Consider the following 16,446-nt stretch of genomic DNA (forward strand, 5'->3'; position numbering starts at 1 on the left):
AAACGTAACCCTGGGGTAAATAGCGGTTCTTTCGTGGGGCCTCTTTAGGGTAATGAATGCCCTGTATATTTATAAAATGTACCGTTGTAATGCATGTACAGTTAGAATGTAACCGCTAGTGCATTATCAAGCTAAGATTTGTTTCAATTAATCTATAATATTATGCTACCGGTCAATTCATACAGTTCTGATGTATATATTTATAGATTTTTAATTTGTAAATTTTTGTTCTGTACATGTTCTGGTAGTGTTATACACATACATTGTATATAGGATTTACATTGTAGGTTAATTGGTAAAATTGTATTGTATATGTTCTGATATACACATATACATATGTACATGTAGGTTTTAGCTTGTTCTTTAGATGTATTTGGAGGACACATACAGTATTATTTCTGGTCATAATAATAAATAGTGTTTGTATATTTTATTACAACTGTACCTGGTTCATGTGTATATGACAAACTTTACAGAGTTGAAATGTACTGCAGCCATGTATCATTTATAATTATTCTGAATTTTTGTTGGAACTATAGATAATGAATTTTGTATCTTTTTTGAAACAATATTTGATTCTATCAAATGCATCAGTGACACATTCACAACTTATAAAATGTTTTCTCTAAAATAAAAAAAAACCTGTAGAATGAACCTACATTTATTCATTTATATATATTTGAAATTGATCATTTCAATTTTTGTCATATTCAACAGATATAAAAAATTGTTGGTTCTTTTTTTCAGGCACCATGCATGCATAGTGACATGAATACAGAAAGTTCAACCCTTGGACCTGTATACAAGTGTATGTATACATATACATACAATTAGCATCATATGAAGACTGAAGAATGTTGATTTGAGTGCTCTTGAAAGTAAACTTTTCCAATATGGACCTAGAAGATCATGAACAGAACATTTAAACAGTATTAATTTATTAAATGTTCCTTTCAACTGTAATCATTAAATAAAATTATGATGCAATACTTTTGCATTGTTTAACTTTGTAGAAATATTTGTTTATACTAGTCCTCTAGATCCAGTGATTATAATTCTTGCATCCATATGCCTGCCCATTTGTTTGTCAGGGCTTGTGAGATAGCTTTTCAATTACTTTTAAAATATAAGGATTTTTTTTACATATAGCAATATAGATACCATTGTCTTAGGATTTCTAAATACTACTTTACAAGAGAGTAGACTCAACATATAAATAAAACCATAAAAAAAACTAGCAAGTTATCTGAAATGTTAAAAATCTTTTTGTCTGAACCAAATTTCACATTTATTGTCTATGTGTAACTTGTACATAGACCATTTATGTATTAATACTGTAGTAACAGTGATTACAAACACATAGACTAAAATGTAGTAGTACTATGTACATCTGTCTTTGATTTGATTACCTAAACAAAAAAGTGGTACCTATTGGGAAGTTGTGACTTGGGCAGAGGGGTGAAATACAGAAGAAATAGCTACACATGGAAAAAAGAAAGATATACAGTACCATATGGATTCAAAGTTGCTCCAAAATCAATGAGACTAAGTAACCAAAAAAAAGCCATGTAAACCCCAAATATGCAATGACCAGATCAATGATAAAGCACCCTTCCACTTCCAGTTATCTGTAGCTATTTCTTCTATATTTCAACCCCCACACACAAGTTACAACTTCCAACCTCATGATTCTTCTGTCTTTTAGCCCCCCCACCCCCCAACACACGCCCCCCCAACACACACATACCTGATTGATTGTCATGTTATTTCAGGTTCCTATTCAGGTATTACACTGTGTACTCTCAAAGGAGGGGAACCACTTCATTCAAAAATGGAATTTACAATTTCATCTTAATTTTGAAATTTTCAATTTATTTATTAATTACTGGACTATTAAAACAGTATAGAACCCCTTGGCTACAGACAAAGTACTGTGGTGAACATTTCTCTTAATTAATTACTTTTCTTCAACTCAATCATCTTTTTCTCCAGAGCACAAAAAAGAACAGGAAACAACAGAAAAGGAAAGTAACATACATGTAGGCCTATATGTTTTCTGGAAATATATATGATGTGTTAATTCTCACAGCATAGGCCTACATGAATGTGAAGAATTAAATATTATCAATGTTTGAGAGAATTTCCTAGTTGTAATTCTATAGCAGCTACATGGAATGTACGTTTACATATATACATTGTACGATACATATACATCATAAAAGTTTCTTTCCTTCCAGCTGGACATTCATGTCATCTCTCTCCAGAACTCAAATATTGTTTAAAAAAAACAACCAGAGACATAGATAATTTAATTAAATCTCTGCAAAAAACTACACGAATAATTGAACACATATATTGTACTTGTAAAATATCTATGTATGAGCTAATTTATTTTCACATCTTTGACAGCTACATGCATGGACGTTCTATGGAACGTTTTCGTGTGGTTTTAAATGGGAAATTATGTTACAATTATTTGTATTTAACCTTCATGATTCGGTTGATGTAAAATACGACGAATGCGATGCTGCAATAATTGCCCCTTGCCGTGCCCCATCTCTGCATCGGCCGAATATTTGTGTCGATTTCCATGTACAAGATGCTTTTATCGAAAAATGATTACAAAGCATTGTCATTAATGTAAGAATACTTCATTTGCATCAAATGTATCATCTCAAAACAACAATTTGCATACCGCATTAGTGGTTTATCACACGAAACGAAACCGACACGACGCTTCCCCAAAATTTCAATGGTCAAAACTGGACACCGTAAGCAGAACTTGACCATCATTATGGTATACAATGACTTTTGGAAGGCCAAAGAACGCATTTAGACTGGTTTCCTTTGCCCGACTATTCACTTAATATAATGTACAAAAAATTCTTTAATTTCACTTGATATTAATATGATGTACAAAAAATTCTTTAATTTCACTTGATATTGATATAATGTACAAAAAAAATATTTAATTAGGGCCCCGCATCGAGATGCGGATTAATATAATGTACAAAAAATTCTTTAATGTTGACATTAATTATTTATTAGCAACATATAGCTAACACGGAAGAATTCGTTGTCAAAATACTACTTTTCCACTTAAGCACGTCAGACACATAGCGGGGCCCTTTCTGACATGTCAGTGTTCTAGTTTCACTTGACATTAATATAATGTACAAAAAATTCTTTAATTTTCAACTTGATATTAATATAATGCACAAAAAATTCTTTAATTTCACTTCATATTAATATAATGTACAAAAAATTATTTAATTTCACTGTATAATGTACAAAAAATTATTTAATTTCACTTGATATCTGATAATGTTTGTGTGTGACTATTGTTTCTATTGATGAAAGAATGACACTAAAAGATGATATCCTGCTCTAGCGTCATTTATGCGAGAAAATTTCAAAGAGTTGTGTTCTATCAACCATGGAGACATAAGTCCTGCGCAGAGGTTAATGGGTATCGAGTGGTACATGAATTAGGCCCATTATAACAATGATACTAAATCATTTTGCTTGTCAAACTTTCTCTAAATCAGAAAAACAAATAATACTTCAGTACCAGAGATTCTGGATATAGTTGGATATTTTAGTATGAGATACATGTCTGTAGCATTAATTGTTAATATCTGTTGTAGATGAGCGTTTTGGAGGAAAAAGAAATTCCAGAAATGAAGAGTAAAGTGAGGAAGGTGAACGAAGAAATAGAAAAGCTGAGAACAGCCATATCAGATGTAAGTTATGTAACATTTAGGATAGGTTTCAAAAAGGGAACAAAAATTAAGTAATTAACATGGCATGATTGGGTTCAATAGAGGGTAAAACGAAGTAGAAAAGCTGAGAAAATCTGTATCAGATGTAAGTTATGACATGCATGTAGTGTTCAATACAGTGAGCAAAGAAATAGGAAAGAAAGTTACATGGCATGAATAATAATAGTTCAATATGGAGAATGAAGAAATATAAAAGTAGAGAACAGCAACATCTGATGTGAATTACGTATTAACAGGGATACTGGGTTCAATACAGGGAATGATAGAAAATGTTCCTTCCATGTTTCAGTTCACTGATGACCACGAAACGAAGGAACAGGACCATGACATGGCCAAACAAATCCAGCCAGACGTCGTCCTCATGGACCGTTACCATGGCGAGGTGACAGAGCTGGAGAAAAGGATAGCCACTCAGGCTGCAACTTTATCAGGGGGAGGTAATTTATTCAGAAAAGAAAGTAAATTTTTTGGAGGTGGGAAAATAATTCATTTGGAATGTTAACTTGTTAGGGGGTGATAATTAATTCAGAAAGTTAACTTTATTAGGAGAATATAAATCATTCTGAAATTTTGTCTGGGGAGGTAATTCATTCAGAAAATTGACTTAATTAGGGGGAGGTAACTCTTTTAGGAAATTGACTTTTGCAAGGAAGATAATACAATCAGAAAGTTTTACATAAAATTACTTTTGGAGGAAGGGTTTTGTTTAAAAAAGAACCAAAAATTCATAAGTAGAAGTTCATTTAGTAAAATTGTTTATTTCCTTTAATAGAGTATTTTCTATTTGTCTTGAAAAAATTGATTGCATTATTTAATGTCATTTCAGATTCGGGAAGAACTCTTCAAAATGTCATCGATGAAAAGGAGGATATACAGATGAAAGTGTGAGTATCCTAGTACATATTCAGTACAACACATTGGAATAACTGATATTACTTTCCTGATGTAGTAAATCCTATATGAGTGATTCTTGTTTGACTTGAATAAAGACACAAAGAATTGAAGTTTATATCTGATTGGAGTTCAAAGATTCATAGACACTGTTTTGGGCTCTAGATCTTAAATGTTAAAAGTAAGGGGGCACAATGTTAAAAGATAAGGGGGCACTTATAATAGAATGAATATAAAATTGATGCCTTAAAAAGGAAAAATGATACTTACAGAGACTATGGTGTTTATTGGGTTGAATATGTTTTTTGTAACCATTTGTAATAAGCAAATACATATGAAATACTAATTATACTTACAAAGACTGACAAGATCAGGGAATAGCACATATTTTTTATTGGGGTTTTTTTCCCACAGAGATACCATAACCAGAAAATTAGACCACAAGAGGCAAAAATTGAACGACCATTCCGAGGAAGTCCAACGTTTGAAAAGCAACATCAACTCCCTTAGGGAAGAAAAGCTTCAGATTGACAATGATCTCCAGCAGAGATACAAACTCGAATCAGACAAAGCTACACTCCTCAGCGAGAATGAAATATATGAAAAGGAAATCAAGGTTTGTTTTATTTGGTCACAACGAAAGGGGTTGTTTTTGTTGTTGCCAAGCGGTATATAAAGTGTCTGACTTTCCCTCTTTAGTTTTCATATCTCTATCAGTGTCACCACTGGTGGTATGTTGTACCGTTTGTCTATTTTATGATCTGATGCAACCACGTGTTTGATACAATAAAACACAGCTATAACGAACCTCGGGGGACCAACAATGAACACAGCATAAAGGAATGTGGGAATATAGGAAGTTTGATGTGAAAGTTTTCTATCTTATGATACGGAACATAAATAATTCACTGAACACAGCAGATAAATAATTTTACATGAAGAACACAGCAGATAAATAATTTTATATGAAGAACACATCAGATAAATAATTTTACATGAATAACACAGAAGATAAATAATTTTACATGAAGAACACAGCCGATAAATAATTTTAGATGAAGAACACAGCAGATAAATAATTTTACATGAAGAACACAACAGATAAATAATTTTACATGAATAACATAGAAAATAAAAAATTTTACTTGTAGAACACAGCAGATAAAAATTTTTACATTTAAAACAAGAAAGATAAAGATCAATAGTTTTACATGAATAACAAAAGTTAAATGATTTTTAATGAACTCCAACGTCACCAAAGACAAATAATTTTCTGTAAATGATATTCTTTCTCATGAATACTGACTGGTGTAGAAAGTCTAAAGTTTGATATTTGTGTTCCAGGAGGCCGCTACACAGATCAAACCACTACAGGTAAGATTAAACGCAATAATTTTTTTAGGTAGTGGATTATTGTTATTATAGATATTACTGGGGGGAAAAATGATATCATAAACCTAATAGTATTTAAATTGTATCAAATTGTCACACTCATCTCAGAGAATCATCATATACATTATATGAGTTCATATCTGTACCATATATATGACAAGAGCCTGAAGGAGAAATAGATTATCATATATTAATATTGTACTAGCATTATTTATACATTACAGAATCAGATAGATAAAGCAGCCAAGGAGAAACAGAATATAGTAGAGGCTAAGGAAGACCAAATGGAACAAACAAAAGCCATGGTAAACTTTGTTTCTTCAAGTATTATAAATTTGTAATAAACTAGCTTGGCATTGTTGATGTTACATGTAAAATAAAAAGCATACACCATTTGTACTATTACATATACTTTTGTTTTACTGCATAATCTGGGCCTGCATATCGGGACTGCAGTTGCCAAGTGGTTAAGATGTCCAGACATATTACCACAAGCACTTGGGTCATGAGTTTGAATCCCATGTGGGGCAGTTGCCACATTGAACCTGGCATATCCTTCAACACATTCCCTAATATTATCTTTTTACTGATGTTATTTTAGAACTGTTGGTTATCTGAACTATTCAGTGAACCGATTGTTTAAAAAAAGAAAGATGGTTTCACTATTGAAATGTTTCTTTGTGTAGATTGACAAGGTCAAAAGTGACGCCACCAAGGTGAAGACTGTGAACCAAGACATGAAGGTGTAAGTTTATCTGTAGATATTCGAAAAGAGCTTAAGTTAATTGAATATAGAGTTTTCATATTTGTTTCCTTTCAAAACTGTTTTACTAAGGAAATCCAACAGGATCATTCAAAAGTGTATATTACTGTACAGGTAGTCATTGTTATGGGTAAGATATTTGTGCAATTTAGTTTTACATTGGGAAAAATTTATTCCCAAATAATAGAAAAATTAATTGAATCATAGAATATACGATATAATCATACCATTAAAGCCAGATCGTGAATTTTAATTTTTTTTTTAAATTCAAATAAGTGCTCCCATTATTTATTAGGTCAAATTCACAAAAATTTGAACCATGAAAATAACTGACTATTCTGTACGTATCTTAGTGATGTAACTTGTACTTATGCAGCTAAGTAGTTACAAGTGGGACACACCTTAGATAAATGTTGGGTTATGAACGATAAATGTGATTTTCATCAAGTCAATAAATTTGATTTCGTATGACAGTTTACATTACTGTAGTCTTAAAAGAACACATCACGATATACCATTGTCTTTTGAGCGCACACAATCATTTTCTTTATCAGATATATTCAGTCTGGGAAAGAAGACATGCTGGAACAAAAGAGAGAGGAACTTGTACAGATAGGAAAAAGGATGGAAAAGTTGAAAGAGTATAACAGGAGAAAGAGGAAAGCTGGTATCGACAAACTCAACAAAGATCTGGCAATGCTCAACAGGTATTTATCCGACTGGTATTGACAAAACTCAACAAAGATCTGGCAACCCTCAACAGGTATTTATTACTGGTATCGATAAACTCAACAAAGATCTGGCAACTCAACAGGTAATTTATTACTGGTATTGATAATCTCAACAATTTAATTTGGCACTCAACAGGTATTTATTACTGGGTACTCGACAAAGATGCTGGCAACAAAAAAATCTGGCAACTTGACAACTCAACAGGTACTCTAGCATTTATTACTGGTATTGATAAACTCAAAAAAATCTGGCAACTCAACAGGTATTTATTCTGGTATTGATAAACCTCAACAAAGATTGGCATACCAACAGGAGAAAGTGATTACTGGTATCGACAAACTCAACAAAGATCTGGCAACTCAACAGGTATTTATTACTGGTATCGACAAACTCAACAAAGATCTGGCAACTCAACAGGTATTTATTACTGGTATCGACAAACTCAACAAAGATCTGGCAACTCAACAGGTATTTATTAGGTATTTATGGTATCGACAAACTCAACAAAGATCTGGTACTCAACAGGTATTTATTACTGGTATTGATAAACTCAACAAAGATCTGGCAACTCAACAGGTATTTATTACTGGTATCGATAAACTCAACAAAAATCTGGCAAACTCAACAGGTATTTATTAACTGGTATTGATAAACTCAACAAAGATCTTGCAACTCAACAGGTATTTATTAATTTAAACTAGTATCTGGACAAACTCAACAGGTATTTATTACTGTAATATTGGTAAGGGGAGCTACAGAATTCAAATGCTCATGACAAGAGATAATGACATTAAAATAAACCATAAAGTCTCTTTCATCTCTGATTTGAAGAAAATATTTTGTTTTATTTTGTAAAAATATTTTTGAAAATGTCTACAGGTGCGTGAGCGTGAGTTACTGGATAATTTATCACTGAGGAAGAAACACCGAGAGATTGAGAAGGTGAAAAAGGTCCTTGGTGAGCTTCTGGAGCAGTTAGGTGGTGTGGACGCTCACAATCTGGAGCGGGACAGGAAACGTCTCATCAACCAACAGGAGGACCTCATCAAGGAGGTAAGAATGATTTATTATCTGTCCATCTTATTTCCTCATTAAAAGGAAGATACAAATAAACTTAGAAATTTAAGCTAAAAATTCTTTTGTAGCTGTATACAGTAAACACATTTATAGCTAACAGTCATACAATAAATTCATGGTTATAAGTAGTATTTTCATTCCCCGTTAATCTTTTTATTTGATGTTTGTGATGTGTTTATACTGAACTGAGCTTATAACAAAGTAATATTGTCGGTCCCCAAAGGTTTGTTATAACTGTACCAGTATTTCACTGTATAATTTTGTGATATTGAGTGGAGTCGCACAAATTTCTCAGAACTTTCTTTTTTAAAAAGATTTTTATCAACAGACACTTAAAGACCTATAAAACAAAGGCATACCATTAATCAATAGAGACACATTTACAACTCTCCGATATCCTACACGCACAAAAATACATACACACCAAATCCAGCTGACCTTTACCTCCATTCCCTACAACACTTATCTGACATCCTGTTGATTTCCATAGAAACATTTAGTTGTGGGTCGACAGCGTGGATTTGAGGATCAGATCCGAGCCTTGAAGAAGGAACTACAGGGCGAAATGTACAAGGATGCCACACAGAAGTACCGTGACAAAATGATTCTCCTCAGGGTATGTAACTTTTGTTTAGCCTTGGGGCTTAATACTTTTGGTCTGAATCTAGATCATCAAAACATTTCAAATGAAGGAGAGTCTGGCTAGCAATGTAAAATTTCATTTTATTTTTCCAGACGACCGAACTAGCTAACAGTGACTTGGAGAAATATTACAAGGCACTTGACAAGTATGTACCAATCTACTCTTTATTTATAAATGCTCAAACATAAAACAAACATAAAAGATTGATACTTAATTGTCTGCATAATTTATAATTATTTATAATTAATCATAAAATATTTTTGCTGTTTTTGTTTTTTTCATAATAAGCATAAAAACTCATATTGATTAATTTGAATGTTTAAATTAACTGATGTGATAAACACTGTAAATTACTTATAACTTACCTTTCATAATCATATAGAAGAAAAAGGTATTATACACAGAACATACCGTCAACAAATTCACACATGATTCTCTCTAGAATACAAGCAAATTATTAATAGAAAAACTTGACAATAGCTTGATTTCACTCTTTCAGGGCTATCATGAGTTACCACAATCTGAAGATGGATGAAATAAACAAGATTATTCGTGAGCTGTGGACAAACACGTACCGTGGCAATGGTAGGTACATGTATTGTTCTGCTCTTTCTACCTCCCTGATGTTTGCAACACTTTTTTGAATATCTTTTAACTTATTTACCCCTAAAAATTCATAATGGACTATTCCAGCCTTTGAAACAGAAGAGCTCAAAGGTGTCTATAGGGGTGGATGTGTTAATTATAGAGTCAGATGTGTCAAGGTGTCTATAGGGGTGGATGTGTTAATTATAGAGTCAGATGTGTCAAGGTGTCTATAGGGGTGGATGAGTTAGCTATAGTCAGATGTGTCAAGGTGTCTATAGGGGTGGATGAGTTAGCTATAGAGTCAGATGTGTCAAGGTGTCTATAGGGTGGATGAGTTAGCTATAGAGTCAGATGTGTCAAGGTGTCTATAGGGGTGGATGAGTTAGCTATAGAGTCAGATGTGTCAAGGTGTCTATAGGGGTGGATGAGTTAGCTATAGAGTCAGATGTGTCAAGGTGTCTATAGGGGTGGATGGATGAGTTAGCTATAGAGTCAGATGTGTCAAAGGTGTCTATAGGGGTGGATGAGTTAGCTATAGAGTCAGATTGTCAAGGTGTCTATAGGGTGGATGAGTTAGCTATAGAGTCAGATGTGTCAAGGTGTCTATAGGGGTGGATGAGTTAGCTATAGAGTCAGATGTGTCAAGGTGTCTATAGGGATGGATGAGTTAGCTATAGAGTCAGATGTGTCAAGGTGTCTATAGGGATGGATGAGTTAGCTATAGAGTCAGATGTGTCAAGGTGTCTATAGGGATGGGATGAGTTAGCTATAGAGTCAGATGTGTCAAGGTGTCTATAGGGGTGGATGAGTTAGCTATAGAGTCAGATGTGTCAAGGTGTCTATAGGGATGGATGAGTTAGCTATAGAGTCAGATGTGTCAAGGTGTCTATAGGGTGGATGAGTTAGCTATAGAGTCAGATGTGTCAAGGTGTCTATAGGGATGGATGAGTTAGCTATAGAGTCAGATGTGTCAAGGTGTCTATAGGGGTGGATGAGTTAGCTATAGAGTCAGATGTGTCAAGGTGTCTATAGGGGTGGATGAGTTAGCTATAGAGTCAGATGTGTCAAGGTGTCTATAGGGGGTGGATGAGTTAGCTATAGAGTCAGATGTGTCAAGGTGTCTATAGGATGGAAGATGTGTCAAGGTGTCTATAGGGGTGGATGAGTTAGCTATAGAGTCAGATGTGTCAAGGTGTCTATAGGGGTGGATGAGTTAGCTATAGAGTCAGATGTGTCAAGGTGTCTATAGGGGTGGATGAGTTAGCTATAGAGTCAGATGTGTCAAGGTGTCTATAGGGGTGGATTTATAGGGGTGGATGAGTTAGCTATAGAGTCAAATGTGTCAAGGTGTCTATAGGGGTGGATGAGTTAGCTATAGATTCAAATGTGTCAAGGTGTCTATAGGGGTGGATGAGTTAGCTATAAGTCAAATGTGTCTATAGAGGTGGATGAGTTAGCTATAGAGTCAAATGTGTCAAGGTGTCTATAGGGGTGGATGAGTTAGCTATAGAGTCAAATGTGTCAAGGTGTCTATAGGGGTGGATGAGTTAGCTATAGAGTCAAATGTGTCAAGGTGTCTATAGGGGTGGATGAGTTAGCTATAGAGTCAGATGTGTCAAGGTGTCTATAGGGGTGGATGAGTTAGCTATAGAGTCAGATGTGTCAAGGTGTCTATAGGGGTGGATGAGTTAGCTATAGAGTCAGATGTGTCAAGGTGTCTATAGGGGTGGATGAGTTAGCTATAGAGTCAAATGTGTCAAGGTGTCTATAGGGGTGGATGAGTTAGCTATAGAGTCAGATGTGTCAAGGTGTCTATAGGGGTGGATGAGTTAGCTATAGAGTCAAATGTGTCAAGGTGTCTATAGGGGTGGATGAGTTAGCTATAGAGTCAGATGTGTCAAGGTGTCTATAGGGGTGGATGAGTTAGCTATAGAGTCAGATGTGTCAAGGTGTCTATAGGGGTGGATGAGTTAGCTATAGAGTCAAATGTGTCAAGGTGTCTATAGAGGTGGATGAGTTAGCTATAGAGTCAAATGTGTCAAGGTGTCTATAGCGGTGGATGAGTTAGCTATAGAGTCAGATGTGTCAAGGTGTCTATAGGAGTGGATGAGTTAGCTATAGAGTCAAATGTGTCAAGGTGTCTATAGGGGTGGATGAGTTAGCTATAGAGTCAGATGTGTCAAGGTGTCTATAGGGGTGGATGAGTTAGCTATAGAGTCAGATGTGTCAAGGTGTCTATAGGGGTGGATGAGTTAGCTATAGAGTCAGATGTGTCAAGGTGTCTATAGGGGTGGATGAGTTAGCTATAGAGTCAGATGTGTCAAGGTGTCTATAGGGGTGGATGAGTTAGCTATAGAGTCAAATGTGTCAAGGTGTCTATAGGGATAGGGATGGATGAGTTAGCTATAGAGTCAAATGTGTCAAGGTGTCTATAGGGGTGGATGAGTTAGCTATAGAGTCAAATGTGTCAAGGTGTCTATAGGGGTGGATGAGTTAGCTATATAGAGTCAGATGTGTCAAGGTGTCTATAGGGATGGATGAGTTAGCTATAGAGTCAGATGTGTCAAGGTGTCTTTAGGGATGGATGAGTTAACTATAGAGTCAGATGTGTCAAGGTGTCTATAGGGATGGATGAGTTAACTATAGAGTCAAATGTGTCAAGGTGTCTATAGGGGTGGATGAGTTAGCTATAGAGTCAAATGTGTCAAGGTGTCTATAGGATGGATGAGTTAACTATAGAGTCAGATGTGTCAAGGTGTCTATAGGGGTGGATGAGTGAGCTATAGAGTCGAATGTGTCAAGGTGTCTATTTTTGGATTTTTTCAGATGTGTCAAGGTGCCCTTGTTAACTAAAGTTGGTATTTTGTAGTTGACAAATCACCAGGCAGCATGTAGCCACGACTTGTGCTTGTAAACGTATGTGTACCTATTCAATGTCCGAGAAAATGTTTTATCATACAAAACACAAAATGTCAAGCTTACTGATAATGAGGTTGGAGAGATTATTTTTGGATATTGACACAATCTAGAAAATATAAACTGTTTGTGTGATTGGATAATTATTTTTAGATATTGACACGATCGAAATCAGGTCAGATGAGGATGAGGGTGGGATGAAGACGAGGCGGACATACAACTACAGAGTTGTCATGTTGAAGGGAGAGGCAGCACTGGACATGAGAGGGCGCTGTAGTGCTGGTCAGAAGGTAAGGTCAAGGGTCGGAATCAGTAATGTCTGAGAGGGCGCTGTAGTGCTGGTCAGAAGGTAAGGTCAAGGGTCAGAGTTTTGTAATGTCTGAGAGGGTGCTGTAGTGCTGGTCAAAAGGTAAGGCCAAGGGTCATAGTTGAGTAATGTCTGAGAGGGCGCTGTAGTGCTGGTCGGAAGGTAATTAAGGTTAGAGGATGTAGTTCACTAATTTCTGATAGGGCTTTCAGTGCAGGTCAAAAGGTAAGACCAAGGGTCAGAGTTCAGTAATTTCTGATAGGACGCTATAGTGCAGGTCAAAAGGTAAGACCAATGGTCAGAGTTCAGTAATTTCTGATAGGACCCTATAGTGCAGGTCAAAAGGTAAGGCCAAGGGTTGTAATTTCTGAGAGAGCGCTGTAGTGCTGGTCAAAAGGTAAGAACAAGGGTCAGAATTCAGTTGAGTATGCCAGTTAGAAATCAAATTAAGACAGGATTTCTTTCATAAAAGAAATTTGAGAAGAACTGGTAAGAAAATTTTATTAATTAGTGGTGCCACTGACATGTTGGTAGTTTAACACACAAACTGTAGGTCTATAGTGTTTCTACATTTTCACTGGTCAAGCAGTAGGTTCTTGTTCTATGGTATATGACAGCCATCATTAACTGTAGAACTTGTATTACAGGTGCTGGCCTCTCTAATCATCCGTCTGGCCCTGGCCGAGACATTCTGCCTAAACTGTGGAGTGCTGGCACTGGATGAGCCAACCACAAACCTGGACAGAGAAAACATCGAGAGTTTGGCTTTCGCACTTGTTGAGTAAGGCTTTTGATAAAACACTGATGAGCTAGTATTTTATGATTCATTTGTTTGTACTATGAACATTTGGGAAAAAGTGGTAATTTGTTGCATTTAATTGCCATTTTACTTGAAAGATTAAAATTAAAGAAATCGATGATGCTTCTGACTTTGTAATGAATTAGTAAAGGAAGATATTTTACATTTAGTTCTTCTCAGCTAATTAATCCTGAATTGGCTTGGAATGTATTGAAATATTTATAATTTGATTTTTTGTCATTAATTCTTAGGTAAAATATCATGCATTCAAGCTATTTAATGAGTTGTCCGCCCTTGATTTCAGGATTATTAAGAGCAGGAAGGAGCAGAGAAACTTCCAGCTGGTAGTTATTACCCACGACGAAGACTTTGTAGAACTCCTGGGACGGTCTGACTACGTTGACTGGTTCTTCAAGGTCCGCAAAGATTCAAAGTAAGTTATTGAGTGTGCTTTCAAATTATATTTGAATAAAGGGGAAAAAATCACTAAAAGCTTTTGTTAAAAAGGTATACATGGAGAAAGAGTAGGGGGAATATGTTCGGATTTCATCAAAATCTGAGATAAATTTATAAAAAAAAAAATGGATAAGGTGATGTCATCCTATAAAAATACTCTAAATCATCCCACTTATATATTTTTTTTAATTATCCTGATGTTTTGGTGATTACATAAAAGTAAAGTAAAATTAAGAGGAAGTTACTTTTTTTCTGGCTGTTCTCTGTAAAAAGTACAATATAGTACAGTATACAGTCATATACCTCAACTACATTAACATGATAACCCAGCTTCATTCTTTTAAGTGATCACACAAATACACATTGATGTGGTATTCACAAGATAATCCTGATTTCCATAACACTGTACTATGTTTTAGCAGGGGAGATAACTCAATACAGCTGGTTAAGCAGGGGACATAACTCTTGTTCCAGAGACTTGACTTGTTTAGCAGTAGACATAAATCAGTAATTTAGTTTTAGCTGGGGCATTACATAATTATTTTGACAATTATTTTTACAGTGGATATTCACAACTGGTCAAGGCTAAAGTTCAAGACCTACATGCTCGCTGATGAAGCCATGACCATCAAAGTTTTCATTGGACGTCAGATCAGGGCCTGCTGATGACATCTTGACTGCTAAAGTTCAAGCCCAGATCAAACAGAATCATCTCCATGGAGAACAACCAGAACTGTTACTGTTGATCATGCTATACTCTTATATAGACTAGTTCAACTATGAACAGTCTGTTCTGTCGTGTAATGAATATCATAATACTGAACAACTTTACACAAGCTGTGGCAAATTTCTCCATGGCCAATATAAATTCTGTATGTTGAAAGGTTATCAAGATTCATGGTGGACTGGCAACAATATAAGAATTTTTTTATGTGAGGCCAGACTTCATTGAAATCTGTTGACACTGTGATAGCCTCATAGCGATGTGACATAAGTTCTACCATACTTTACTGTATTAGCAAACAAACAGGTGTAAGACTTAAGTTTCATTTGACTGGACCTTTTGTTGCTGCAAAATTATTCAAAATCAATCATTATTAGGTATGCATTCTAATTCAAAATGGATTGAAGTTTGCAGAAATATGTGACGTTTGATTTCGTGATACTAGTGGTTTTGTGATAGTTTACTACACCAATCATATGTATATGATTCTTAATAGTGCTATGTGCCATGTATAAATAGGCCTATCAAAGCTCTACATTTTGCTGTTTTAAGTATGTCACTAAAATTCTAGTACATGTATGTTGTTAGATCTTGTCATTATTAAGCCTTGTTGTAAACTAATTTTCTTAATTTTGTGTTTTCATTTCTAAAGACTATTCTAAACGATTTATTGTACTGTAAACGAGGAAATTTTCGCGAGGAGGAAATTTATGCTAATTACGCGAAGACCGCTTGATTGCGAAAATTTCCCGGCAAAGTGTATCTTTCGCGAGAAAACCACACCGCAAAAGGTTGATAAGTGAAAATCGCAAAATTAAGCACTCGCGAAAATATCCACGTTAACAGTATATAGTGCCATTATAGCTGTGCTCAGAAGACATTTTCACGAAGACTACTTTTCACAGTTTCTAATCGCCAGCAAAATTCTTATTCCCCAGTAAATCACGAGAAAATCAGTTGGTTTACAGTACATAGTTGAGCATCTTTTGTCTATCAGATACAGAAATGTTGATTGTTGGTGATAAGCATTTGCTTTGTTCATGTTATTGAAAGGATTTGATATATGAAATGTTTTATTTTGTTAAATTTATGCAAAAAATAAACAACTGACTAATTTTGATTGTTATGTTGATGTTTTAGTCATGAAAATTTAAAGTGACTTATTCTGATCATCTGTTGTCCATCTGTGTGCAACATCAACTTAGAGGGGCCGCTGTAGCCCAGTGTGGACGCTGTGGTGGAGTGTGGACACCGTGGTGGAGTGGTAAAAGTGCTCTGACATATTACCACTAGCTCTCCATCTCTGATTCCCTCCTCTAGCCTCTTTTTATTTCGGCACTCTGGAGTAGATGTCTCTCGTCGTAATTCCGACGAGA

General features: G+C 35.1%; 1 protein-coding gene across 1 annotated transcript in view; it reads left to right on the plus strand.

Moving 5' to 3' along the window:
• Positions 1–16,185, plus strand: part of LOC138328190 (DNA repair protein RAD50.L-like) — a 37,657-nt gene extending 21,472 nt beyond the window's left edge. Inside the window, 17 exon segments of the mRNA XM_069274875.1 lie at positions 3,648–3,743; positions 4,072–4,219; positions 4,609–4,666; positions 5,088–5,289; positions 6,018–6,047; positions 6,290–6,370; positions 6,752–6,810; positions 7,383–7,460; positions 7,857–7,926; positions 8,440–8,613; positions 9,128–9,253; positions 9,373–9,425; positions 9,780–9,865; positions 12,938–13,074; positions 13,739–13,872; positions 14,195–14,323; positions 14,909–16,185. Of these exon segments, the coding sequence (XP_069130976.1) occupies positions 3,648–3,743; positions 4,072–4,219; positions 4,609–4,666; positions 5,088–5,289; positions 6,018–6,047; positions 6,290–6,370; positions 6,752–6,810; positions 7,383–7,460; positions 7,857–7,926; positions 8,440–8,613; positions 9,128–9,253; positions 9,373–9,425; positions 9,780–9,865; positions 12,938–13,074; positions 13,739–13,872; positions 14,195–14,323; positions 14,909–14,960 (1,713 nt within the window). The 3' untranslated portion in view covers positions 14,961–16,185.
• The last annotated feature ends 261 nt before the right edge of the window (positions 16,186–16,446 follow it).

This window comes from Argopecten irradians, chromosome 7 (assembly GCF_041381155.1).
Source record: "Argopecten irradians isolate NY chromosome 7, Ai_NY, whole genome shotgun sequence".
Lineage (NCBI taxonomy): Eukaryota > Metazoa > Mollusca > Bivalvia > Pectinida > Pectinidae > Argopecten > Argopecten irradians.